This window comes from Eucyclogobius newberryi, unplaced genomic scaffold (assembly GCF_026437365.1).
Source record: "Eucyclogobius newberryi isolate DKJ021-1_F unplaced genomic scaffold, fEucNew1.0.hap1 SCAF_18, whole genome shotgun sequence".
NCBI lineage: Eukaryota > Metazoa > Chordata > Actinopteri > Gobiiformes > Gobiidae > Eucyclogobius > Eucyclogobius newberryi.
This window is the reverse complement of record NW_027315812.1, coordinates 11,946,412-11,973,817: the sequence shown is the minus strand read 5'-3', so window position 1 is coordinate 11,973,817 and position 27,406 is coordinate 11,946,412. Positions and strand designations below refer to the sequence as shown.

Genomic DNA, 27,406 nt, shown 5'->3' with positions numbered 1-27,406 from the left:
TTGGTCAAATGGGGCAGATTCCAGTCTTATTCTAGTGAATTGTATGTGCATATTTTTGTTGGGTCTGGAACTCCAAGCCATTAGGCAGAACATCATAAGGTGCAGAAAAAATAACCCCTCAAACGATATGAAAAGTAAGTTAGTATTTCGTGCAAACAAACATTTTGGCCAATGATAGTATCGATCCATATGGGGTGATCAGAGATGACTGTCAGGCACTTTCACTGTTCACACCTGATAATAGATCCATCCATGTCTGTCTCCTGTAAACACTTTGATGAATGGCTCCATCGTGTGGCGCGAGCGTAGAAGAAGAAAAACATTGAGTGATGGAATAATACACAGACGTCTCACTCCGGCGCTCAATGGTCACAACACGTTTGAATTACAGCCCTTACGTGTAAATTATACTGTAAAATTACACATCAGGTCAGGAAACTTGTTAATTAATAATTGAGCTCCGCGTGTAAACAAAATACTGTTGTAATGTTTTGTTTAGATTATGTATTTTAATTGACACAAATGAAACAAACTGACATATAAGACAAGCATATACCTAAATAACTTACCATAAACCATTCATATAAAATAAAAGTGTTGTGAATAAAAACATCCGCCTATTTAGTGTAACGATTGCGTCATTGTTCCAAACGCACGCCCGGAGAAGCCCCTTATATTTCCACACACGATCTTGGTCTCGGGCTTCGACGATCGGCGACGGTTTTTGTCGAAGTGAGGCACCGGCGACAGTGTTGCGTCTCCGCCGCTTTCAAACAGCGTTTCCCCGTCGCACTTTCCCCGATCGGCTCCATGGACCTACGCTGCTTCCCTTTTCAAGACCACAGCGGGGACCATCATGTTTTATCTGCGTGTTTCGTGCCTTATTTGCGGGCATAAACTTGGACTGGACAGAACCGCAGAAGAAGAAGAAGAAGAAGAAGAAGAAGAGCGCAGGCGATAGAAGAAGAGGAGCATCCACCGTGTGCCCGGGCTGTCCTGGCTGTACCATCCTCTCATCTTCCACCGGAGGTCTCGCTGGACTCGTTTGTGCCCTTTGCCACGACACTTCTTTATGACATGTCTTCTTTTTTTTTCTTTTTGTTGGTGTAAATAATGGATTAACATAGCGACGCGCCAAAGAGGAATGCTGCCGGACCGGTCCTCCGCGCACTACGCACTGTTTTGTGTGTTTAGCAGTAGCAGACTTCACGCATCATTGAAGGGCTGAGGAACAGTTTTATAATACAGCTGTAATAGGCGATTGGTGTCGGCGTGTGTCGGTGCTATTTTTGGGGCCGCAGGTGGACCAGAAGACACAGCACTTAGGGTTTTATTTGACATTCCTTTTTGTGTCTGCCCCACACTGACTGGCAGCAGATCGCGTCGTCCCCTCCTCGCCCTTTGCCCACGTGTTTAAAATCACTTCTTACGTAACCCCGTGGGACTATTTTTTTTTCCTTTCTCTTCTCTCTCCCCCTGGAAGACTTCATGCTGCTGCTGTAGGAAAGCATGTGCAGCCGCCTCAGACTCAGACAGAGGAAGGCTGCTGAAGGCACACTTTGTTCACATTCCTGCCCTCAGCTGGAAACCACACAAGAGGAGGCTATTGCACAGGGTCAGGGCTGCTCCACTGAATGTTTTAACACATTTAGGGTTATGATAATGCTTGAAAAAATTTTTGGGGACATTTTCCCTGTAGCCACCCTCATAGTTCTTCTAATAAAAGGTTTTGTGAATGACACTTTGAGCTAATGGAGCTTCAGCAAAGTGTTATTGCCATTCCAAAGGTATTCAAAAAAATATGGTGTTGACTAAAGTTGAATAAATAAAACTATGAAAACTTCAAAGCCTATTGGAACTAACCATAAAGCAACAACAACAACAACAACAACTTATACTAGAACAGGGGGTCCCAAACCTTTCAGTCTGGGACTCCCCAAAAATGACCTATTGCAGAATAAAGTAATATTTTGTGTGTCAAAACGTGTTTATCGTGGCATCTGACCTAATTTCACACATAAAATAGGTTTTATTAACAATATATACAATAGCTCAATGCCCCGTGACCCCCACTTTGTGAAGAGTATATAAGGCTTTTAGTATAGCTTCTGTAGAAAGTGACTGTAGGGATGCTCTAAAAACACTAACATTATTCATGCGTAAAAGGCCTTCAAGAACTGGGCGACCAAACCTCACGCTGTGGTACTGGGTGTTACTAATCACATCTATAGGATCTCTTTTCATGTGATTTTAGATATGCATGCAAGGTTTATAGTCTTGCAAGATACTCCTGCTTATGGAGGAGCCAAATATGTTTAAATGTTTTTTCTCTTGCATTACAAAACTGTAATTAGTAATTGCTTTTTTAAACTGTGCAAATGGGTAAATAAATACAAACATATTAGGAAGCTTATATTTTCAGGTACTTGGTATTGTCCTGAACAAGCAAGAACAAAAGCAACACAAAAACAGCATAATATGTTACATCATCCAAATACAGAAAGTGTAGAAAAAGCCGTTGAATAGTCAGCAATTATATGTTTCGATTAGTTGACGATAGCCAAATGATTACTTCTATTAAATACCTTTCTTAACCAAATAAAGATTGAAATATGATGACTGAGGGAGCGGTCACACTTGTACTTGTTTAATTCTGATGTAGACTTTATTTGGTCTTGTTTTAGACCTGGTTTAGCCCTGTTTTAGTCCTGTTTTAGTCCAAGTTTAGTTGCAGGTTTTGTCTTAGTTTAGTCCTAATTCTAAAGTGGTGTTTGTGCAAGTGTGAACGCCCCCTGAAGGCTTCTAGCTTTAGGAAAGGATGTTTCGGCGCCTCCTCCTAAAAACTTTGATTGTACCTTGTTCAGTTTGGTAAGGTTTTTGGTTGTTGTTATTGTTGTTGTTGATGTTGTTGTTGTGTGATATTCCTGACATGAGTTCTTCCTGTCTTCCACAGAGTCCTTCCTCTTCTCTCATAATGATATCACCGGACTCTCCCCCGCTCGTCTCCCCCTCTCCCTGCCCCCCACCTCCCCCGTCTCTGCCCTCCTCACCCGTCCCATCATCCCCAGCTCCGTCCTCCTCCTCCCTCCCTCTGCCGCCCACCCTGCCCCCTACTGGCGAGGTCATGGTTCTCGCGTTGGGACGGAGGAAGCAGCTCATCCTCATTGCCCTGTCCATTTTGCCCAACCTGTTCCTGGCGTTCCTTCTGTCGTCAGATGATTTAATAACGCTGTCGCCTCCGCACCACTGTCGCCTGCCCATGTCCTCCTCTCTGGCCGACGCCCGGCCCGGAGACAGCGGGGGACCGTTCCAGTGCAAGCAGTTCACCAACAGCAGCCGCTCCGGCACCGTGGACTGTGAGAACGGATGGGACTACAACGTGACAGAAGGACTCAAGAACAACATCGTGACTGAGGTGAATGCCACCGCTGTTCAGACGCACTATATTTCCATTTTATGTATATTAAGGCATAATATCACAAGGTATCAATATCGCAATATTGGCTATAACAACAAACTAAATATATCGCGGTGACACCACGGTTTCTCCATATGAGGTCAAAGTTTAAATATGATTTGTATTTAATTTTTATTTGAAAAGAAAATCGGTCTTCAAATGTATAAAAAACAGAACAAACAAAAAACACAGAACTAGAGTAATGAGTAATATCGGCTGTAAACTTGAATACAGCCTGAGCCAAGATAAAAGCTCTAGAAATGTTTTAGACGGAACCAAATATAAGCAGGACAAATTCATTTGCGACCCGCTATAAACGCAACGTTTTTTCATACATTATTTGACTAGTTTTCCTCCTACTACTAAAAATACAATACAATATTATGATTGTGTAACACTTTGATGGTGCTATAGGGGTACAATATTAAAATGTGTTACTCAAAATAAGTCAAGATTTGTGGCATAAAACAAGGTCGTCATAACTTATGCAACTGTAGTTCTAATAATAATAATAATAATAATAATTCTGTAAACATTCTCAATTTTGTAAGGGTCTGGTAAGTAAAGCTGTACTTATGAATGAACCTTGTTTGAACTAAACCTCCAAAACTATCAAAGCGATATGCACAAATTGGACAAAAATAGAGTCAGGTGCAGATTTCTAGCTTCAGAGAAGTCAACTAAAATTATGTCCTCTGGTGTTATTTTAAGACAAACATCTGTAACCTGAGGAAAAAAGTAGAATGTAGATGAGAAAAAGACAGAGTGTTGGTTTATGGTGAGCCTAAAAGTGAATAGTTAGTTCACAGCTTACAGTTAGTTTAGTGAACATACTTCTGTTGTTTAGGCCTTGGTTTGCTGATCCTTATTCATTTCCTTACAAAGCATAAACCTTAAAAGCTCTATACAGTTTACATGATCAGTTAATACAGCTTTACTCTTTAGCCCTTTTCGGCACGAATGGACTTTTAATTATTTCACGTGATTTTAGGGGAGAAAATTGAACTGCTTGCACTGCTGTGCGCTTCTGTATTAATGGGAAAGACTGTCAACCGTGCTTGAAGTGCAATTTGTAAAGAGAACCCAGTCATACATATAATTTCACCCATCAGGCCCTTGAAAATCCCTGGGTAGCCTTAGCAACGTCCAAAATTGTGCCGCTGTTCATTTTATCAGCGCTCCCGGTCCTTCCTCTTCCTCTGCGTCACTGAAATAATTTTGCTTTGGGCAGCGTCAGAAGGCGACTTTCGCTGACCTCAGCTGTTAGTGCAAAGGCAGTAGCTCGGTCTGATGTGATTAAAGCTCATGCAGTGATTTGAACAGCTGCAAACGTCCCCAGTGCTCGCTCTGTCGTTAGCGGTCTGTTTGTTTAGTCCCACGATAGTAAGGAACGTGTGTACTTTGTAAAGTAGTCAGAAACGAGTTGAATCTAGAAGTGCAAATCTTGTTACATAAAATGGTACTGTTACGTTAAAATTTCTCACATATAGTTAAACAAATGACTTGTTAGATCTTGGGAATGCATTTTCTGTTCCGTTTTATGGTCAACAGGTCCCTCTTGAAAGTGACTGTGTGAACCTAAACTCAATTAAGTAGCATGCATTAAGGCAAACGTTTGGTCAGTAAGTTTTCATGTTAATTTTAGCTTCAGTTTAACGTTTGTGCAAAGTCTTAAAAAGAATGGATGTACTGAGAGAGTTGCATCAGGGATGTAAACGCCAAAATCACTCCAATCTCAACTGCGTCCCACTGTAAGCTTTAAATAATATTATATAATGCTATGTTCAGTGGGAGCATTTCTCTTTCTTTTGTCGGCTCCACAGTCGCTCCCACTCACAGACTAAGAGATTTCTTAACCTACTTGTAATATAAGTGGGCGCTGATTTCCCCGAGACAGCGTTTCGGTGGGATTCGATGGTACATGCAGGTGCTGTTCGTGGGCGGGAAAAGAGAAGAGGAGGTGCTTTTGTTGCACACTGATTATTACGAACGCTTAAAATAGGATTCACATTCTGGTGTAAATTGAGTGTTCCCTCTCTTCCAATCTTTTTGTGCTTGTGTTTTATTATTTCCCTCAAAAATCTGAAATTTAACTACTAGTATTTTGACAAAGTCTTGATAAACTTCTGCTAACGGTGAATTATTAAGAACAAGGACAAGCGCTGTGATTATGATTAAATCGGTGCTTTGAGTTTTAAAATAAAGATCGAGTCCACAGTGCAAATTTTATTCACGTCCAGAACAGAAGCATTAACATTTGAGTTAAGAGACTTGTCGATGTAATTCCACATTCGTCCAGGAGTGGTCCATCGTAGAAAAGGTTTCAGTGGTAGTCATCTAAAAATTAAGATGTTTTTGCTGCGTATAAGGAATTAGAATAACTTGCTGGACCCAAAACTACTCAAGCAATTAAACAAGCATCCCAGATCACGTTTGTACATGTCTGAACCACACATTTGATACATAAGAGTGTGTTCTCTGTACTGGCTAAATAACAGCCCTTATTATCTAATGCTCATGTGTATTAATCAGTGTTGTGTTCTGTGTGTTGTACAGTGGGATTTAGTGTGTGCGCAGTACTGGGTGGTCCCGGTGGAGAAGGTGTGCTTCATTTTGGGCATCCTGGCTGGCTGCCTTGGCCTGGGTTATGCTGCAGACAGGTAAGACAATGCGACAAGAGCTTTTAATGATGTTGTTTTGTTTAATGGTACCAGATGTTGAAGCTAACTCTGTCTACTTAGGCCAACTTCGACACATATTTATAGTATCTACTAAACTACAACGCTGACTTGAATATTCACATTTTACAGTGCCTGTTTGTAATCATCCCATTATCAAAGGGGGACAAATAAATTTTAATGAGTGTTTAACTATGTTATAACTGTGTATCCCCCAACATTTGCTTACTCAAAGTTGTATTTGTATTGGTTCATGCATGTCTGAGTAATCCTGCACTGCTCCACTCACTGCTCTGTGCTTACATGCAAATATTATAGAAATTCAGACTCCAGGTAGAATAATGATTATGTTTAATACTTAATACCCATAAAAGTCTTTGATATTTTACTATGGAGGTGTTTCACTTCTTTCATTAGACAATTCCCAAAGAGAAATACAAAGCCATGTACCGGTAAATTATTGCTGCATCTTGGTTTGAACCTCTGAAATTAGAAACAACATGCTAAGTTTTAACATGAATCCAAACATTTGAATGTGTTATGTTAATACACCAAGTTGAGCGGTCATGCTATAAAAATGTAACTAAGCAAAACTAGTGCATATTTTTTTTTAAATCATAAACAAAGTGTGAAACTTCATATTCGCTCCACTCTCCTTATGTCCTTGTGTTGACCGAGAAATACATGATCCAACAGCGTGCGGTGATGGATGGGCAAACAGCAATATCTGTGGATAACATTTGCATACAAAAGTGAAAATTAAAAAAACGTACATGCAAAAGCCGATCTCAAACCCCGGTGTCTCGAGTGAAGAGCGACTGCCTGTCCAACTGAGCTAAACTATCATACCTGTATTGAATGCTGGATGGATTGATTAGTATAGTATCTCTAACTAACATCTAATCTATAGAAACCTGAGCAGAGCCTTAGCTACAAACAAACACTTGTCTCTAAAAGTGTTTTTATGTCACTTGTTGAAACTTGGCACTGCTGTCACTTCACTTTCCTCTGCACATGCTCAGTTAGGCACAACCTACAAACATTCAAGATTCCCACACAAGTGTATTCAGCGTGGTTTGAGGCTGTGTTGTCCTCAGAGGGCATGCGCAGACCCTCAAAACTAGCTTCTGCCCGCTCAGGTTGTAAAAGCACATGTTAGAGCAAATACGGGCCTCTGAACACGGTCAAAGCATGAAAAAGGGCGGGAGAAGAATAATCAAGCTTCCCACAGTATTGCAGCCTGAGGAGGCCACTAAAATACACTGTGACTCCCAGGCAAGCTTCAGCAGCAGAAGCGAGGGGAAAACAGGCCTATTTGGGTATATTTCTGAACAATTTAAATACAGTTGTGACACACGGTAATTTTAGATTTTATTGGTCAGTCATTGACTGCCCTGACCGCTTACCACTGGCATGATCTTTTTACACACAGGACAAATTTAGACCACACCACTCTGCATTTCAGTCTTGAGAATCATATCACGTTGTTGTCCATTCATATCTTGTCATTAACTGAATGAGCCCACACTACACACACAGAGAGAGAGAAGGATGCTGCCGATGTGCAAATGAAATTAGCCCCAGATTTACTGCGCCTGTCTGCAGTTAACGTCCTCAGTACAGAGCTGGAGGATTTAGTATGTAGTGGTACCGGGGAAGGCCTTATTTCAACAAGAACAAATTACTTAAATGTGGGGAGTGACTGTCTTACGTAACGTAATATACATTTTTATTGTTATTTGTTTAGTTTTAATTAAAGATTATATATTATATATACAAAACAATATGTCCATTCCCTATTGTATTAGTCAAATTCTGTCAAAATAAAGAACTTAACAGAGACAACCCACCTAATTTGGATTGATTTGATTTTTTTTAATTTAAAAACACATTTCATCATATTTTTGTCAGACGGAGGACCTTTTCTGCAATACATTTTTTACAATAATCTTATGCAGGGATTGAACTGTCAATCTTTGGTTTAGTGGGCGCATATGCAACCAAATCTAGCGGCAAACATCTAACAAATTATTATTTTGCTAATTCCAGGGAATATACTTTTGATTAATTGCTTTTGAGGCTTTTACTAAATTTGACCCTGCGTAAACGAAATGTAGATGTTTCCACTTTGAGCCATAAAACACATACTTGTGTTTCATTAGCACAAAAACAGGCCTGAATTCCAGCACATTGTTTAGGTCCTTTGGATAATTGTCCTGATGGTGCAGCCTGTGTGCGGTGAGGGTGAGAATGGCCCGGGGGGAGCTGTAGTTTGGGGGAGACACAGGGGTAGTTTAATTCGCTAACAGCTTTAATTCCTCTTGAGGTCAATTGAGCGTGGGCACTGTTTGTTTTTATCAGCACAACACACAGAGTCGAGAAGGAAAGGGAACAAAGCGTTTCTAAGAACTTATTAAAACAATTCATCTGTAAAATAATAATTGCAGTGTGTACATCATATTTTCTTAACCCTCCGTCAAATAAAGAGGTTTGCTTCTACTGGTTAGCAAAGTTGGATGAAGTAGCCAACAACTACTCAAGTAATTTCAAAATACTCAAGTAGTGGACAAAGTAGTGTTCCAAGAAATTATTCATGAGTAAAAGGTACTTAGAGAAACTTTATTTTAAGTGAGATTAATAAGAGCCTGAAGGTTATGTCTGTAATTTTGTTCATGTAATTGGAAGGCAAAACATTAAAATAAAGCTCAAAATCTGGTATTTTCAAAAGAAAGAACACAAACCGAGAAAAAGAAAATTATAACTGAAGGAGTGATGCGAAAACACATGTTCAAATCACTTAATGTTGTCATCATAAGACTTTTGTCACTTGTAGACTTACTCACACTGATAGAAGTTACCAAACCTTTTACTCGAGTAAGAGTACTGTTACGCTGTCAAATATGTTACTCAAGTAGTGTGTTTGAAAACGACCTTACTTTGAAAAGTTTAGTATAAAGGCTACGCAAATGAATATACTCGTGTCTGACAGTGACAATTTCTATTAAAGGTGCACTATGTAACTTTTCTGATGGAGCGTTCGGTGTCCATGGAGATTTATCTGTTTTCCACTGTATGGAACTAAACTTATTTGTCTTGCATTTATTCATTGCAATTGCTTTAATTGCTCATAAATACCTAGCCTTGTCCCACATTCTATTTCCTCTATGAATATCAGACTGTGAAAACAGCAAAACTCTCTATGATAATTGAATGGCACAATCACCTTGTTTCTAAATGTGTCCTTTTTATTTGGTCTTGTCCTCAGGTTGGGCCGCTCCAGGACGCTCCTGACCTCGCTGACCCTGTCTGTGGTGTTTGGGGTGCTGGTGTGTGTCTCTCCGTACCCCTCCGTGTTCATTGTGATGCATTTCTGTTTGGCTGCTGCCAGTGCCGGAGTCTTCCTCACGCTGTATATCACACGTAAGGACCACACACAGCGCTACAACAAAGACAAATTATACAGATTCCTTTTGTAATTCACAGCTATACAGTTTGTATTTGGAAAAACAAAATGTTTGTTTAAACGGTGTGAGTATAGTTTTGGCACCATCTATTGGTTCCCAAAACTCAGGTTGTCCCATGGGTGAACAGCAGCGATCCAAATATAATTTTGTTTTATTATGCACTTTCGTAAACTGCCACCTTAATGTGGTTGAGGGGTTTGAGCTCCTAAGCCTAGGAGCTATGTTGTCAGGAGCTTCAAGCCCCTGGTAGGGTCACCCAAGGCAAACAGGAGCGGTTCAGAAGCCTCTTATAATGAGTTAAACAGCAAGGCCAGTTACATCGCCTGAATTGGCGTTACCGCCTGGGGTGGGAGTTCGACTGCGAGCGTCTAGTGGCTGGGTCCTTGGACCAACCACGAGCAGGAGGATCCATAAGGGGCCAGGGCAGAGAGATCGGATCAGTTGACGACGGGGGCCTCGACGACCAGATCTCCGGACACAGAAACTGGCTCTCGGGACATTGAACGTCTCTTCTGGAACCCATATCCTTGAGAGGGGCTGGGCGGTCCACTTCTCTGGTAGGAGAGGTAGCAGGCTGGTGTGTGCTTGCTTATTGCCCCACAGCTCAGCTGCCACGCATTTGAGTTCACCCCCAGTGATCGAGAGGATTGCGTCCCTACGCCTACAGGCCGGGTACAGGTCTCTCACTGTTGTGTCGGCCTATGGGTCAAACAGCAGTGCAGAGCACCCAACCTTCTTGGAGTCCCTGGGAGGGGTAGTGGACAGTGTACCGACTGAGGACTCTGTTGTTTTACTGGGGGACTTTAACACCCAAGTGAGCAGCGTCAGTGACATCTGGAGAGGGGTGATTGGGAAGAACGGCTTCACCGATCTTAACCTGTGCGGTGTTCAGTTATTGCACTTTTGTGCTCGCCACGCCCTTGTGCTCAAGCATCAGTGCATGTGGCACCAGGACACCCTAGGCCAGAGATCAATGATCGACCTTCAGCCTCGTGTCTTGGACACTCGGGTGAAGAGAGAGGCTGAGCTGTCTACCAATCTCCACCTGGTGGTGAGTTGGATCCACTGGCGTAAGAGGAAACTGGATTGTACATTGTGAGTGTCTGTTGGGAACATCTTGCTGAGCCCTCTGTCAGCAAGGTCTTCAACTCAAACTTCCGGAGAGCTTCTCCCAGATCCCGGGGGAGGCTGGGGACATTTAGTCCGAGTGGACCATGTTCTCGACCTCCATTGTCAATGTGGCTGCTTGGAGCTGTGATTGCAATGTCTCTGGTGCCTGTCAGGGCGGCAACCCTGAACCTGGTGGTGGACACCGGAAGTAATGGATGCCGTCAGGTTAAAGAAGGAGGCCTATTGGCTTGTGGGACTCTTGAGGCCGCTGACAGGTATCGGCGGATCAAGCACACCGCAGCTTGTGCTTGTGTGGTCTAAATAGATACTAAGATAGTTGTTGTTTGTTTATTTAAGGTCTGGAGCTGTGTGAGCCCTCCCTCAGGCTGGTGGTTACCATGGTAGCGGGTCTGATGACAGTGTGCGGCGAGCTGTTGATGCTGGCCATGGGTCTGCTGTGTCAGTCCTGGAGGGGGCTACTGGGGGCCGGGACGGCATTTCTCACCCTGTTCCTCAGTTATGGGTATGTAACGGCATGTTATCATACTGCTCTCTGATATGACCAACCTTTGACCAACTCAAGTCCACTTAAGGGCAAGAATGAGCTCAAACCGGAACCAAGTCAGGGAAAGTGTGAGTGCGCCCTTAAAAGGTCAAGCTTTATTTATAAAACACATTTCAAATACAGTCATCACTGCTCAATGTGCAGTGCAAATGTAGAACAAGATAACATTTAAATCGGCAATGATAGAGCTAAAAACTGTACATAAAAAGAAAACACAAGGTAAAAACTAAAATAAATATACCGGTACAACGTCTCGCTTAGCTTGTCTTGAAAGCCAGTGCAAAAAGGAGATTTTTTACTAAAGACTTAAAACTATCAATGTCAGAAGCCGATCAAACTGAGGAATTCCTTGGGTTGAAACGGGTGTGAAGAGCAGGGACTGGAGAGTAGGCCTGTCCTGGGCTCAGTATTTTGTATGTGTACTTTTTTCTGGCACGGGTGGGAAAGTAGTTATGATTTCTCTGTAGTGCAATGATATTTTAGCTGTAGAAGATCAAGTACGGTAAGTAACTTATGGCTTAACTAACTACGGTACTTAAGTGTTTCATTATAAATTACCAAAATATGTTTTAATTACAAATTGGGAATGTAAATGTGTAGATTTTCCTTCAAATGAAGCCTGTAACAAAGTATACTGCACATATATCTTAAAAGTATAAATAATAATGCTGTCAAAGATGTTGGGAACGAACAACCTTTTTATTTTACAGTTATTATATTTATATTTGTGGCACACTGAGTACTTGTTCCTGCCTGAGGGTGTAAATCTTGCAGTATTGACCTGTATCATGTCTGATAAAGTGTCTCAATGGCTTCTGACTCGCTGAAAGCTTTGTTTGATCGCATTGATCCTCTGGTTTCCCTGAGCCTTTTAGCTCATGTCAAAAGGTATTACATTGTTAAAAGTCCCCAGGCACATTCAGTTCTCTGTTTCAAAAATAAGGATTTATTGAAGTGTCGCAATCTAATGAAATAGGATTAAAGTAGTTTTAAGATAAGATAAGATAAGATTTACGTGCAATAGTCCTTTAACGTCTGTAAGAAATATGAATCGTGGCCCAGTTACAAACAGATCATGCCTATAATTTTAGTGGAGGTTAAAGGATGAAATATGTTGATTATGTTGGTCGTTTTGCAGCATTCCGAAGGTTTTTCCAGAGTCTCCAAGATGGCTGCTTCTGTTGGAAAGATCTGCAAACGTGAACTTATTCAGCGACAGACGAAACTCAAACCGGGACAGCAGAGACGAAGAGAGCCTTTCAGGTTTGCACACAATTGCAGGCTGTTTTCTCTTGGAGGATAATAGCTTTCCTTTTATGCCTTTGGAGGAAGCAGGCTTTGTGATACTGAGGCGTTCAGTGGATCAATTATTCATGTTGTCCACAACGCAACTAAAATCATTACTACCTTTCATTGAGCATTCTAATAGCAGGAAATTAGATGTGGCTACATCATAATTCATCAAAACTCACTGAACATAGCAGAGCACAAGCATAACCCTGGTCTGAGTTGGACAATGAGCTCAAATTGCTTTATGTAAATGTGTTTCCCAGACTGTGAAAGAAGAGCTGCAAGCATGATGATTAGCTACATTGACACCTTTTGTGCATAAAGGGTGCACAAATGACCGTAATAAACTAATTAGATTTGTGTTCATTTCTCATCCTAAAATGTGACATCCAAACCAAAGTATAAGTTATAGTATAATAAGGTGAACTGCCCCTCTTTGGTTAGATAAGAGGTCAATAGAGGTGAAATAGAGGTCAGACAAACTCTTGATAAATTGTATTTCCTGTCGCAGTCGAAGGTCACCATTTTTGACTATGATTGATAAGAGAATTATGTACATTATAAAAATGCTGCGTGGACTTCAACCAAGATTGTGTCAATATGTTTAGTCTAAAGTATTGAATTAAATAATAAAAATGCCTAATAAATAAGTTTTTTTTAATTATACAACTGGAATAATAATAACTGAATTCCTTGCTTTTGTCACTCCCACATTCTTTGTAGAGGAAATAAAAACTGGGTCATTGTTTTGTTGTTTGATTGATGCAGAGCTGGATTCAGAGCCTTCTCTTTCGACTCGCCCGGATCTGTCCTTTACAGAGCTCGTCCGCAGCAGAAACATCTGGAAAAACCTCTGCGTGCTCGGCTTCACCTCGTAAGTGCCTCAGCCTCAAACTAAAAAACATAGATTAATATAGTGAGTGTTACACAAGTTTATGTTTTTGCTGTTTTTGCTGTTTTTTCTGTTAAATCTCTAAAAGGAATAGGAATTTCGTTTTAGTTTTTCAATTCTGTTTTTCCTTTTCATTTCTTTTTTTAAAAGTCCTGTACATTATTCCGGTTTATTGGTCCCAAATTAATCCAAGTCTTTCGAGTCCAAATTTAAAAAGTCTGTGTAATTTAACCTTGTTTTGGTTTTGTTTCTGTTATTTTTTTATTTTGACTCGTACATTCTAATATGTAATCCTTTTGTCTATTTTTACCAAACATAGTTGAAAATAATAATACTAAACATTACGATTGAATTTCAAATGTGTATCAATTTATGCATTCCTATTATTCATGCTTCTATTTAAAAATGCACATTGAGATCTAATGGAAAGCCTTGTACAAAGAGCTGTGCCTCCTCATGAACTGTGGTGCTCTGGTTTCCCCCATAAACCTCACGCAAAACTTAAAAAGACAATTTGCATCTGGTTAATTTAAACAATACGGCATTCATAGGGGACAGGATGGTACAGGGATTCAACTCCTTGACATTTCACTTCCCTGGGGTAAAACCAGCATCGCTCCATTTGCTCATCACTTTATTTACAGACTTCTGCTGTGTCATGTCACACCTAAAAACTCTTCTCTGTCAGATTCATCTCTCACGGCATCAGTCACTGCTACAGCTCCTTCAGCAATGACATCACTGGCACAGCGCCCAGTTTCTATTGGACGTTCCTGCTGTCCGTCACCACGGGGGGCGGGGCTTGGGTGTTGCTGAGGGTGACGGTGGACAGGTGCGGTCGCCGTGGCATCCTGCTCCTGTTCATGACGATGACGGGCCTCACCTCTTTGATCCTCCTTGGCCTCATGGAGTGTAAGTACATGGGTTTGGCAGTTGGCAGTAAACTTCATACTTTACTTCATACTGACAGTGAGGTAAAGATGGAGTCCCTGATTTTCAAACCACAAAGCGAGGAATTATTTATAGCTATCTGACTTTTTCCTAGTTCTTACAAACCCTTTGGGACATACTTAATATTCACATGCATTTTAAGACACATGCAAAAACCTCCTTCTTACTTTTGGGTTTACGAGAGATCAAATGGTTAATTATTAGATACAGGCAGTGGGCAGTGGGCTTAATTTGTCACAAAGTGCTGCTTTTACGGTATACTTTTTACACTTAAAAGACACATAATATTGACAATTAGGAATGACAAAACCTTGATCTTGATTCAGATTGATTAATTGCATAGCCTTATGTTCCACAGTGTGGCATTTTAGTTATATGTCTTGCATTTATTAAGTTACAGGGGTTTATATTGCTAAAAAATACTTTGGAAAAATATGAATACCTGCAATGAGCAGAGCACCTCTCCTCTATTTACTGACCTAGCTTTATATCAAAGTATTTTTTTAATTTATTTTACTTTATGATAGTGTTAGTCAGACAGCCTTGCTCATGGAAAAATACCTCCCAAGTGCCTTTGTTTGTCCTCATCATGATGTCAATGGAGGAAATGCTTGGATCGTTTGCTTTGTCTCCAGCTCCCTCTAGTGGTCAGAACATTCCCATGACCTCACAGTTTCATGTAGGACACTGCAGTGGCACCAAAGTCAAAGCCTTGTCAGGTGCATTGGACAAGGAAGTAATAAGCTTTAGGTGACTTTGTGCTGTTGATAAGAAAAGCCTGGGAGCATTGAAGGAAAGAGAGTTTAAATGGCAGGAAATCAGCTGGGAGTTAGCGCAGTATATTTTTTACATGTTACTGTGTATGGACATAGCTTTAGTTATGGACAGATTAGATTTCAGATCAGATTTCTAATAAAAAAAAATGTTGCAAAAAGTGCAAATTAAAAATTAAAATGGTAACTAAAACTTGTAAAAATATCCAAAAGGGTGTACATTTTTACCTTTCAAATTTGTTTCATACTTAAACCTCAACATATCAATTTAAAAACCTCTTTCTGTTCTACATTTCTGTTGGATTTACATAACACCGTCTGTAAAAATGTGTGTCAATATTGCCCACCGCTAATAGTAATTGCATGGTGTTTGAAGTGGTGTGGCGTGTGGACAAGGTGATAAGAATGTTAGTTCAGGGCTCAGTGACCTGGAAAATGCTCACTTTTGCACCACATCTGCTGTCACACGAGGGGTAGGCTTAGGCGATATAAAAAAAAACCCACCATTTTCACAATACAGTATAGAGTGACATATCCAGTGCTTCTTCTGAGAGATCACACTTCTATGTCCTTGGTTTAATCCGCCTGTCACTGTCACAGCATCATGGCCAACAAAACAGTGGCCCATAAACCGAAATTATGTGACAACTAAAAAAGAGATACAAAAAAACAAACAATCACATGCCCCACAGCCCTGATAAACTAAAGACTGTCCAACAAAGTCTCCACCCGCACCATAAATGGTGTTGGTGTAGCACTGCTTCCCCCTCTTGAGGCGCTGGATGGTTTGACAGAATTTGTTTGGGTGAGTGACCTATCCTCACCCTGAAGGCGTAGGGACTCTCTTGTTTACTGTCGGGAACTCCAACACATGGCGGCTGAGCGGCTATAAGCCAGCACACACCAGCCCGCCGCCTCTCCCCGCGGGCAACACCAGAGAAGTCGATCATCCAGCCCCTCTCAAGGAGATGGGTTCTGCGTGGAGGTGAGGCTGACTATATCTTGTCGGTACCGCTCAACCTCCCGCACAAGCTCAGGCTCTTTCCCCCCAACGAGGTGACGTTCCATTTCCCTAGAACCAGGTTCTGTGACCGGAGAGCCGGTAGTCAAGGCCCCCCGCCTTCGACTTCTGCACAGAACTTTCTGTACCAGCCCCTAACTGATTCTCCCGCTGGTGGTGGGTCCATAGAATGACAGCCCCACGTGGCTTGTTCATGCTGTGCCAATCCGTTCACAACTGGCCTTGTCATTAAGGGATTCTAAACCGTTCTTGGTCTGACCCGTCACCTAAGACCTGTTTGCCATGGGTTACCCTATCAGGGGCTCGAAGCTCCTTGGATAATTAGGGCACTAAAACCTGTCCACCATGTTAAAGTGGCGGTAATAGAAGTTAAAAAAAATATTAAACAAAATATAAATATTTTGGGTTTACTTGTACCATGCCATGTGGGAAATGTGTAGAGCACTATGACACTACTGTCTCCATGGAGGAGTCAATGTGTTACTAGGTCAAGTTGCAGGTCAGATCTATGCTCATAGTGGTTGTTTTTTAGGTACATTGTTAACAAAATGCACCCTAAATTTTCTAAAAGTAACTGTCACATGTCCTATAAGGCTTTTCTAAAATGTCTTTTCTGTTTTAGATTTGAGTAAGCCGGCCATCGCAGTCTTTTCAGTCCTTGGGCTCTTCTCGTCTCAATCCGCTGCCTTTCTGTGCATCTTCTTCACTGCAGAGATTATGCCCACGATTATCAGGTAAAACAAACTTCTCTACTCATTACCTTTAGAAGCACGTTACAGAAGGACTTTAGTCTTCACATCTTGCTCCAGTAATGATGAATGAAAAATTAACCACAGTGTGCAAATGAAGCGAGGGAATAAAAGCATCTGAATGCATTAGTAATGAGCAGAAGTGAATTTATGCAGAACTTGATGCTCCCACACAGTCCACCTCCACAAAGCACCACAAAACTGGGTCAGTGATTATCAGAGAAAAGTTGCAGATGATGATCATGAACTTGAAACTGGATTATTCTGTTTTACCCTCAAAGTATCTGGAATTTAAAATATATTTTTTTACCTACAAATAAATACAGAATTATTGTTTAAAATCACTGAGAAGATATAGAAGGATATACTGAATGATGTAATCCTTCGTCCAGTTGTATAAATTAACATTGAGCTGCCGACCCTGAGAGAAATTAAATTCTACACAGATTAAAATGGCGTTTTTGGGCAGCCCAGGGAATTGGTTGCCTGACCAGCCATTCTCAACACGTTTTGGCAGACTACTTATCAAAACTGTGTGAGGGTCTGGGGCTCGACCGCTGCGTTTCAATTTCTAGGGCGGAGTTTAGAGAGCAGAGACAGAACCAATCACATAAACCCAGAAGTGACGCAATAAAACGCGACGCGCTTAACCGGATATTACGTAGCCCTTGTCAACAAGGCGTGTTCCGCGTTATCCGTCCCCGAATGCAAAAAATGTCTCCTGAATCGCGATGACGCCCTTCGTATAACCGCATCTAACGCATGTTCATCACGGCGAGTAGAGAGGACTTTCCTGATTGTTCAAACCGAAGCGAGAGCAGAAGTAAACACTCGGACACGAGCCGGGTCGCGAGCCGGGTCACGAACCGGGTCACGAGCCGGGTCCGCCATCTTGAATGTTTTGGAACGGGGGGTGAAGAGCTACTTCCGTATCTCAGTGTGACCCGTTAAAACCTCCACCTGGGATTGGATCGGTAAATGGATTACCGACGACTTCATTGGCTCTGACTCGGGGTCCAGACCCTTACGCATTCGAACAGAATGTGGGCGGGGCTGGCGGGTCAGGCAAGGGAATTGGTGCATTGTTGACTTGTTGGTCACATGAACGTTGGACATTTTACACAAATCAATCTACTTTCTAGCATATTTAAGCAGCGAGACTTTTCCCTCGTTCTGCATTTAAAACTAACGGAATTCCCGCTGGACCGGAAATGCAATTACAATGGAAGTGGTGATCACATGGGAATAGAGGGCGGAATCAGGTCTATACCTGAGACTAACTTTATCACCAGCTATATATTGTGTAAAAAAAAACAAATGTATGTAATATTTTAGCTTAAAGAAAATTAGAAAAGGGTGTGTAAGTAGTAACAATGATAAACTTCACATTGACATGAATGTTGCAGGTTTACAATTAAAAACGTTTTGATCTTTGAGAAGTAAAGAGCGTTATGTTAACTATCAGAAATATAATATAACAATATGGGTCTTCATGTTTTGACTAAAATCATTTTTTGTCTTAGTCAAGGTTTAGTCTATATTTTTGTGTAATTTGGTGGACAAAAATGTGATGCTAATTTAGTCATTGAAATCCATTAGTTTTTGTCAACCAGAAAATACTTTTATTTGATCAATTATATGTCTTAGCTTCGTGGGACAAATGCAGAAATGACATTGACTCTGGGAATGGACCCAAGTGGAAAATGGAACTAAGATCTAGTCTCCACTCATTCCATTCATTCATTTATGTTTAGTTTGTATAATTAGACAAAATGGTAGGATTGTATATCTGTTTTTGGTCACTCGTATGTTTCCCCGCTGTGCTCTCCAGGGGCAGTGGCGTGGGTGCAGTTCTGGCGCTGGGCTGCTTGGGGCGCCTCAGCGCTCCTCTCATGGACTTGAGGAACAGCCATGGCTACTTCCTGCACCACGTACTCTTCGCGTCCTTCGCTCTTTTGGCTGTGCTGTCCATTCTGCTGCTGCCCGAGAGCAAGAAGAAGCCCCTGCCCCAAACGCTGGCGGAGGGTGAGCAGTACCGACGTCCCCCGCTGGGCAGGAGGAGGCGGGACAATGTGCCTCTGCTGGCCACGCCCAACCCATAGACCTAAACAAACTCAACTGACATATTCACAAGAAGGACGAGAAAAGGGCTTAACAGACACGAAGCTTCCTAACATTGTCGTCTCTTGCATCTGACCCCCGTGTGACCTTTTGACCTTACAACTTTCAGACTTGAGGCGTCATTATTAATAAAAGACAGCTTGTATTTCCTCATCACCAGCATTCATCATGGCTCACCAACCTCACAAACCATGTCCTCGAGTCGTCTGCTGCCTTCCGAATCCGAGAATCAACGCATTCCGGCATAACATTGTGACTTATTTATGTTTATATTTTATTTATTTATGACCAAAGCGGTGTCACCTGGAAAACTCACATCGCTTTTAATCATAGAACCTGTTAGTGGTTGGAATTTACGACGTAGAAGGTTCATTTTTATCCTGCAAAGTTGTGTTATGAGGAGGGAAAATGCGTCAAGATTTAAGCCAGTGTGACAGAATCTAACAGTAGTCCAATTAAAAAGTCTTGTTAAAATGAGAGGTGATGCATGCAACATATAAGCTACTGTTTCGCTCAAATGACAAATGACAAGTTCAAGTGGCTGTATCCAACTTTTTTCCATAGCTGAGCAAATATATATATATATTTTTTATAGCAGATACAGCAGAATTAGTCGCAATAAACACCTCTGAAGCAGTCCTCACAATGTCCATATGGAGCATGCTTAACAACATGTATATAGTGTTAGGCTTAACAGGAAAGATAATAAAACAGAGGGGTAAATCTCTCTCTAGTACTGACCTTTGACCTTGAGATTCAAAGTCTGGATTACAAAAATTATAAACAGTTTCACAAAGGAAAATCACAGGAAACACTTTGATATGTTTGATGAATCTTTTGGCTTGAAAAAAAGGAGTTATTCTAACAAATAAATTAAACAAAGAAACACGTTATAACCATCTGACCGATTTGTTAAATGAAGATGTACGTGAGTTCTTTTTCCATATATCTTTTTTGTTTTGTTCGGTCTTTATTCTCAGCCTATTTTGGGGGCTGTTATCACGCTTTTTATGTGACACCATTTTGATCCGTCAATGAAGCGCCTCAGTTTTGCATCTGCCAGGTTCTGATGACGTTTTAATTATTACAGTTAAATAGAACTTAACTGATGCGGCAGAACGTGGGGGCACTTGGGCCCCTGGTAGAGCTGCTGAGCACAGGTGGATGAGAAGCCGAATTGGCGCCATCTGCTGGCTGAGACGGTTATGTGGGCCCCTCTTGCAATTCACAATGGCAGTAGCATGGTAGAGTTTGCTTTGAGCGAGCTTTAAAGCAAGAGGTTCTGGGTTCGATTCCCGTGCTTGGTAAGCTTTTCGTGTGGACTTTGGTTACAGTCCCTGGCCAGTTGCCCACGTCTATTGCCCCACTGGGGGTGGGCTACAATATTATTTGGTTAATGTTGATTGTTAAAAAAGAAGTACATAAACATTGTTGTTCAAAATTCCACATTGTCGCGTACAACTTCCACAAGATAAACTAGTCAATTCTTCAAATAAATAAATCAGTATATCAGTAAATGGAGTTTATAGTGTGTCATCGAAGTCAATAAAGGGCAACGTCGTAATTTTAATTGAGTCATCAATACAAACAAAGTAAGTACTTGTTTGTATTGATTGCAAAGATCACTGTTGCATATCTGCTGCCATCTAGCGGTAAGATTCCACAAGTAAACTAAATCTACAAAAGTTATACCGCTGTATGTACTATAAAATGTACATACAGCGGTAATGCAACAATCGTGGATGCCAACCGCAATAAAACATAATAGATCCATGCATAAAACCTATCAGGAGAAGAAGAAACCACGTGGTAGAGGGAAAAAAGATGTGCAAATTGTGTAAAGTATGAATGTGAAAATGGATGGTCAGGTTGGTGAAGTATGAAAAAATTAAATAAAATATCGTAGGCTGAAGCTGTGAAGAGGGTCAAGACAACGTGTGAGGAGACGGTGAAAGAAGACAGCAGGGCTTCATCTGTCTGGAGAAAAAGTGTTTCTTGGCATTCATCACTAATTATTAACTTAATGGATTGACATGGTCCTCGATGCTGCCAAAATATTCCTAAAGGTCAATGATATCACTGGGGAAGCTCTAGATAACACGCTAAAGAAGAGCTTTTGCGACGGGAATTGACCAGAGAGGATACAATGAACCACATACATATGGTTTTGTTTTGTATGAAGGTTATTTTGTCTTTGTATAACTATGAAGGTTATTTTGTGTTTTTATTACGATGTGGGTTTTTTTTACGTTGAATTTTTTTGACATCAAATTATTATTTTTTTGACATCGTATTTCATTATTTTTTTTTTTACATCGAATTAAAAAAAGAAAAAAAATCGTAATAAAAATACTAAATAACCTTCATAGTTTTGCTTCTCTTTTTCACTCATTGTTAGCCTGAGCATCTTGCACTAGCATATTCTCTACAGCAGGTGGCGGTAATGCGTTTTCTTTACAGTTCGCCAACCGCTATAATAATAATAATAAGAAGAAACCACGTGACTTTTCCCGAAAGTGACGCAGGGGTGCTCAAAAAGAGTTCCGCTGCATCCGAGAGCGAAACCCCAGCATTTTGCGTCATTCCATTTCCAACAAAAGGATCAACGTCGGGGAATAACGGGCAGCTCAATCCGCGAACCGTGAGTACCGTCGTTAGTGTCCGTATTTCCGCGCATCCGTCGTTGGGACTGGTGTGTGGGGGGGACACCGCTACCTGCCGCGCGGCCTGTTGACAAGCGCTGCCCAATCCGCTGCTCGCTCCGGGAGGACAGTCCAGAGGTTTAGCGCGGTCAAAGAGGTGATCCGCAGGTCGAGGCGGACATCGGCGGATTCGTCTGTAGTTTTCTGACGCATGGGCATTTCTGTGATCAATTATTCAGAGCTAGGTCGGCTACAGATGATGACAGCTGTCCCGCTGCGTTCACCTTCACTATAAATCTTTGTGAAGTAAAGGTGCCTCAGCCATCTTTTTTTTTTTTTTTTTAGTACATGTAGTATATCTAAAGCAGGGGTTTCTAAAAACAAATGCAAGAAGCTAAATGTTATAAAAAACACGTCCTGCTGTTTTTTTGCGAAGGATATTCGTGTTTTGATTGCAGTACGTTTTGGAACAAGCCATTATTTGCTTTGATGGAAATGAGCTGGTTTGGGTAAATGCATAAAAAAGATAAAACAAAAATGGATTTGTAAGGTCTGTCTATAGATGTAATGTTTTTTTTTTAGTTAATAGAATGAAGTGCATCCCAAGCTGTTGATGTAAATGACTCTGAACAATGTTGTAATACCCAAACACACATCTTTCTGTGCAGAATCTGTGAAGTGACCACGATGAATCCGGTCTACAGCCCTGGGCAGACAGGGGTCCCCTTTACCAATACTAAAGGCATAGGATATCCAGGTATGTTTTCTCTCCTCCGTAATTAATTGGCTGTTTTTTAAGTAATTTTAGAACAGAATAAGGATAGGGAAAAATTGTGTGTCCCAAGATATCATTTGGATAGAACAAAAACGGGTTAAGTGCTGGTATTTAGACTCATAGAAGCCATAGTTTAAAAAAGCAGTGCTACAATGACAGCCAAACTATTAGAAGAATGTTAGTTTAGTTTTTTTAAAGTATAAACCCAAGAGAGAACGCCAGACTTCTCAGTTACTGCTCTTATTCACTCTTATTCATTCATTCACCCTCACATTTGTTTACATGCAGCAATGTTCATCATCATTTAATTTACATTTCTCGTGTAGAAGTACCTATATACTAATGACTAAATCTTAAACAGATTTGTTGTGTCTTATCTTCTATTATTTTGTTAGCTGGTTTTCCTGTTGGTTATGCAGCACCTCCTACGTACACTCCTGGTGTCTATCCTGGTGCCAACCCAGCATTCCCCAGTGGTAAGACTCATGCCATTTTGCTCGAGTGTTTATTTGTTCTGTGAGCCCACGCTTATAATTGTCTTTTCTCATGTCAAACATTGTACTTTTATTACAGGATACTCTACAGGCACTCAGTTTAAAATGACCTGCTCTCCAAACACTGGGGCTGTGCCTCCTTATACGTCCTCGCCAAACCCTTATCAGGCTGCTATGTATCCGGTCAGGAGCACCTACCCCCAACAGAACCCCTACGCACAGGTTTCTATCATGGTTTCTATCTTAATATTTATTACCCCCCAGAGTCATTAGACTAGTGTTGCCACAATGTTCTATTTTGCTATTTTTTTTTTTTTATAACCTATACAAACCAGCAACAAAGTGTATTTTTGACAACCATACACAGAAATGCACTGATTTTTTAGTAGTTTCAGGAGGCCTATATTGTATTTAAATAGTGTCTTGTTCTCACTTTGAAAGCCTTTGCATAAATGTATTAATGCTTTTTTTTTTTGTTGCTAAATTTCTGAATAAAACAAAGCGTCTTCTTTATTGTAGGCACTTATACCCTCGCAACAACAAGGCACTTACTACACACAGCCGCTCTACGCTGCTCCGCCTCATGTCATCCATCACACGACAGTTGTCCAGCCCAATGGGATGCCCGCCACCATGTTTGCCCCGCACATTCCTCCTTCTCATCGCCAGAATGGGGTCGCCATGGGGATGGTAGCCGGCACTACCATGGCCATGTCAGCAGGTGAGCGTCTCGTCACACACACATTTCGACGGTGACACATTTGATGATGATACCAATGGCATCTAGAGCTTGTTATTAAAAGAGCAAACTATGTGAGCTGCCCATAGTCTGAAACAAGATGTTGTTTCATATTAATATTTAACTTTTTATTTAATCTTTTAATCAGTCTGCTCATGATTGGTAGAAGCATTAAATGACATATATTAACATTTATGACATTAATAGTATATATTCTTAAGACTTTAGTCGCCAGATTTAAAAATGTCATTGGTTGATGCTTTTTTAAAAATGTACAATCGAAATAATTGCTGATTAGTTGACTACTAGAATAATCGTTAGTGACAGCCCAAGTATTCAATATAATAAGTATTGCATGTGCCACCATAGTCTTGTATAAATATCTGAAAACATGTATTTGACATTTCTGCTTTCCTTACATGTCTACATATAGCAATTTATCTGGATTCGTCTAATGTCTATGTCGATATTTTGTAGGAACATTGTTGACCACTCCTTCACCAGCGCCTGTTGCACCTCACTCGGTCACGATGCCAACATATCGGCCTCCGGGCACACCCAGCTACAGCTATGTGCCCTCACAGTGGTGAACTGAAGGGTGAGCAGGATCAATATGTAATTTGTTTCCAAAGTCAAGGCCCTGTCTATAGTAAAACTTACCATTTATCTGATCTACTTTTCTCTCCACAGGTCAAATGATGGTAGTTATGCATTCATGCTATACTCCAGTGTTTTTTGCTTTTGGTGAAGACCGCCCAGCCACTGTCTGAAGCCAATTGCTCTTCTTCCAGCATAATGTGAATCTTAAACCCTATATACCGTAGAAAGAGTCCCAATTTAAATAAGGAAAAGGGAGGGAATTGGCTGATCCACGTGACCCTGGTTAATGAGATAAGGCTGCATTCCTAAACCAACTCTCCCAACGCCAGCCCCCCAGAGCCTGCTGCATTTCACATATAACAAAGCTCCATGTTAGCCCTTCTGTGTGATGGCCATAAGAGTTTTGAAGCTTAATCCTTTTAGCATTGAAAATAGAGTTTGGAATTGGATTTTATTACATAATGCATTTCATTACTCTTTGGGAATACATATGATGCTGAATGCATGTGTATATACAGTATTTAGGCATATGAAATAATGCTAGCTCGATCTACCTGCTGTTACAGATGCTAAGTTAACGAAAGGCACACATCCAAAGGAGAAGTAATAATCTGCGATGCTGAATCACTCGTGACCATGTCTTAATGTGAAAAGAAGAGAACATGAAATGTTAGCTCATGCAAAAACATTCTTGCACTAAAAGTGCAGATAAAACTGTAATTTCACTGCTTTGTGATTTAGAAAGTGATGGTAGGGTTTTATTATATTTTTTTCAGTGATGCAGTGTATGCATTTTGTCTTTTCATTTTTGTATTTCAGGAAAAAGATGGGACCTTGATTTTGTGCCTCTTTGATGGCCATTATGTAATCATTAAGTGTTTAAATGTTTTATTTTTCACTATTTTATAGAAGATTTAGTTCCACAGGTCATATGCAGCTTTTTTGCCTGAAACACATTTTGATGACAATTTGCTTTTATAACCAAAAGTATTCTTTGTAGGAAAACAAGTTTTTGAGGTCATTTGCACCATGTCAGTGAGCGTGAATGAGCAACGGTAGCCTTGTGTGAGGATGACTGAGATAAAAAAAAAAATATATAAAGACCATTAAATGGTGCCATACAGTGCAACTTAGAGAAACATAATCCTATGTTACCTGTGTCAATAATAACCAATGCATTCTTGATAGATAGACCTGATGCACTACAATATAAAAGATGTTAAAACATGATATTAGACTCCATGCGTGACTAGCACTACTGAATAAAGACACTAATTTAACCACGTGTGAAACGCCAGACATTTTAGCATTGCTCGCCGTTTTACCTCAAGGTACCAGGCAATCACCAAGAGCACTCCAGACAAGCTTTTCTATGTTGCTTCAGTCACCTCAGTTCAAATCTGGTTTGTAAATGTTATTTTTGTGATTTCAGTTCTTGTTTTGTATTCTAAAGAAAGACCAAAAATAAATACAAAATGTTGAAAAAAAAGATTGTTTTTTGTTTGCCTATACTTATATAAACGGGCCCCCATAAAAAACACACTTTAAAAGGTTACGTGTATGTTGTTCGCGTTACTCAATAAAAACCTAAAATAAAAAAAACACTTCCCAGGATGCATTGCGGCGCGCCAGATTGAAGTTCTGTTTACAGCCGCACGGTGAGCCTCGAACACGGATTATGAGGAGTAAACCTGCTTTTTAAAAGTATTTAGAGTGCCTTGAATTCAAAAGAGTGAGTTAGTGTTTGTTCTCGCTTGAGTTTGCTGTGTTATTCTCTTAAGAAGTGAATATATTTGCACTTAAAGCGGTCAGAAACTCGCAAAGTGTCACAAGCTCTGCGCAAAGATTGGATTTTCCGGTCACAATGAACGGACAGCGACGTAAAACGACAAATAAACCTTTATTTCTGTAAAGTGTTCAGAATGAGCAGCAGTAACGAAACAAACCCCGATGTCCAGTTTGAAGATCTGTGGAAGAAGCTCGGAGAGTGTCACCAAAATGTCCTTCAAGGTATTTTCCTCTCGTTTAGTTTATTGCATAAGTACGTTAGATTATTATTAGATTGGATACAGGCTTGTTCACGAACTAAACTACAACTGTATCTCAATTTACATAAAATACAGGATCAACACTTTATAAGACCTTAAATAGTCTTCACAAAACATTGACAAAACGCCATTTGTTCATAAAGAATTATCTCTAATAATTCAGGCTTAGTCCCTTACAAATTTAAAGTATTATGTTACTAAGAATCATTCTTAATAAACTCTGTGGGACTATCTGAGTTGACAAAAGTACAAATAAGTTATTTTTCTGTAATATTTCATCATTATTATTGTCAGTTTTGTCAACGTTAGCTGTATTTGTTAGGGCTGCACAAATTTTAAAGAAAGCAAACGGAAAAATAATTGGGATTTGTGCAAAATTAAGTTTGTGATACAAATGTATGAATCTGTTCAAAGGGCGTATTGTAAACAAACAAACAACCAAGGCGGCGTACGCTTTTAGTCGATTTAATCAGTCCATGGAGTCTTAGTTGACCAACATTTTTATTTTATTGGGATGCTAAAGATTCATATGAACAGCAGCAGAAAAGAGAAGGCGAGTTAACTAGAGTAAGTCGGCGTGTTGAGTGTGAAATTTGCATAGAATCTACATTTATGGTTTGACTAGTTTTTTCTGTCATTGTTGGGTCAGATTATTACAGCATTTTTCTTTGCTTTGAGAGCTTTTGCCAGCACCGTGCGTTTGCCCCTTGTAATTGAGCTACAGCCTCACAAAAATACATCATATTAGTTGTATTTCATAATTACTTTGTTAACTTTAGCTGTATCTGTAATGTGTTTTTAGAACTGGAAGCCAAAGTAGCCAAGCTGAAAAAGGAGCGATGTCTGTAAGTGCTTTGACTCACAAGCAAAGTCACACATGCTAAATTTATTTATTCATTTTAATGTGACTTTGTTTTTCCTCCAGAGACGCGCAGAGACTGGAGGTGTTTTATACCCGCAACCAGCAGCTGAAAGAGCAAAACAAAAGCTTACACGACGCCGTCAGTGGTTTGGAAGAAAGGTAACGCTCTCCTTAA

At 40.5% G+C, this 27,406-nt stretch overlaps 3 protein-coding genes across 3 annotated transcripts in view; all 3 read left to right on the top strand.

The window, feature by feature from the left end:
• Nucleotides 1–1,340: 1,340 nt before the first annotated feature.
• slc22a17 (solute carrier family 22 member 17) lies at nucleotides 1,341–19,216 on the top strand. The gene is made up of 10 exons (XM_072450535.1): nucleotides 1,341–1,615; nucleotides 2,954–3,415; nucleotides 6,014–6,117; nucleotides 9,401–9,555; nucleotides 11,067–11,232; nucleotides 12,413–12,537; nucleotides 13,333–13,438; nucleotides 14,145–14,368; nucleotides 16,824–16,935; nucleotides 18,782–19,216. Exons 2-10 carry the CDS (start codon nucleotides 2,975–2,977, stop codon nucleotides 19,050–19,052), a joined length of 1,704 nt encoding a protein of 567 aa, XP_072306636.1. The 5' UTR covers nucleotides 1,341–1,615; nucleotides 2,954–2,974; the 3' UTR covers nucleotides 19,053–19,216.
• Nucleotides 19,217–21,575: 2,359 nt separating this feature from the next.
• Nucleotides 21,576–25,810, top strand: fam168b (family with sequence similarity 168 member B). Its single transcript, XM_072450533.1, has 7 exons — nucleotides 21,576–21,712; nucleotides 22,382–22,470; nucleotides 22,884–22,964; nucleotides 23,062–23,204; nucleotides 23,502–23,703; nucleotides 24,199–24,319; nucleotides 24,412–25,810. Exons 2-6 carry the CDS (start codon nucleotides 22,401–22,403, stop codon nucleotides 24,309–24,311), a joined length of 609 nt encoding a protein of 202 aa, XP_072306634.1. The 5' UTR covers nucleotides 21,576–21,712; nucleotides 22,382–22,400; the 3' UTR covers nucleotides 24,312–24,319; nucleotides 24,412–25,810.
• Nucleotides 25,811–26,037: 227 nt separating this feature from the next.
• rbbp8 (retinoblastoma binding protein 8) overlaps nucleotides 26,038–27,406 on the top strand; it is a 7,315-nt gene continuing 5,946 nt past the window's right edge. Inside the window, exons 1-3 of the mRNA XM_072451330.1 lie at nucleotides 26,038–26,331; nucleotides 27,172–27,214; nucleotides 27,295–27,390. Coding sequence (XP_072307431.1) covers nucleotides 26,244–26,331; nucleotides 27,172–27,214; nucleotides 27,295–27,390 — 227 coding nt within the window. The 5' untranslated portion in view covers nucleotides 26,038–26,243. The remainder of the gene's footprint in view (nucleotides 26,332–27,171; nucleotides 27,215–27,294; nucleotides 27,391–27,406) is intronic.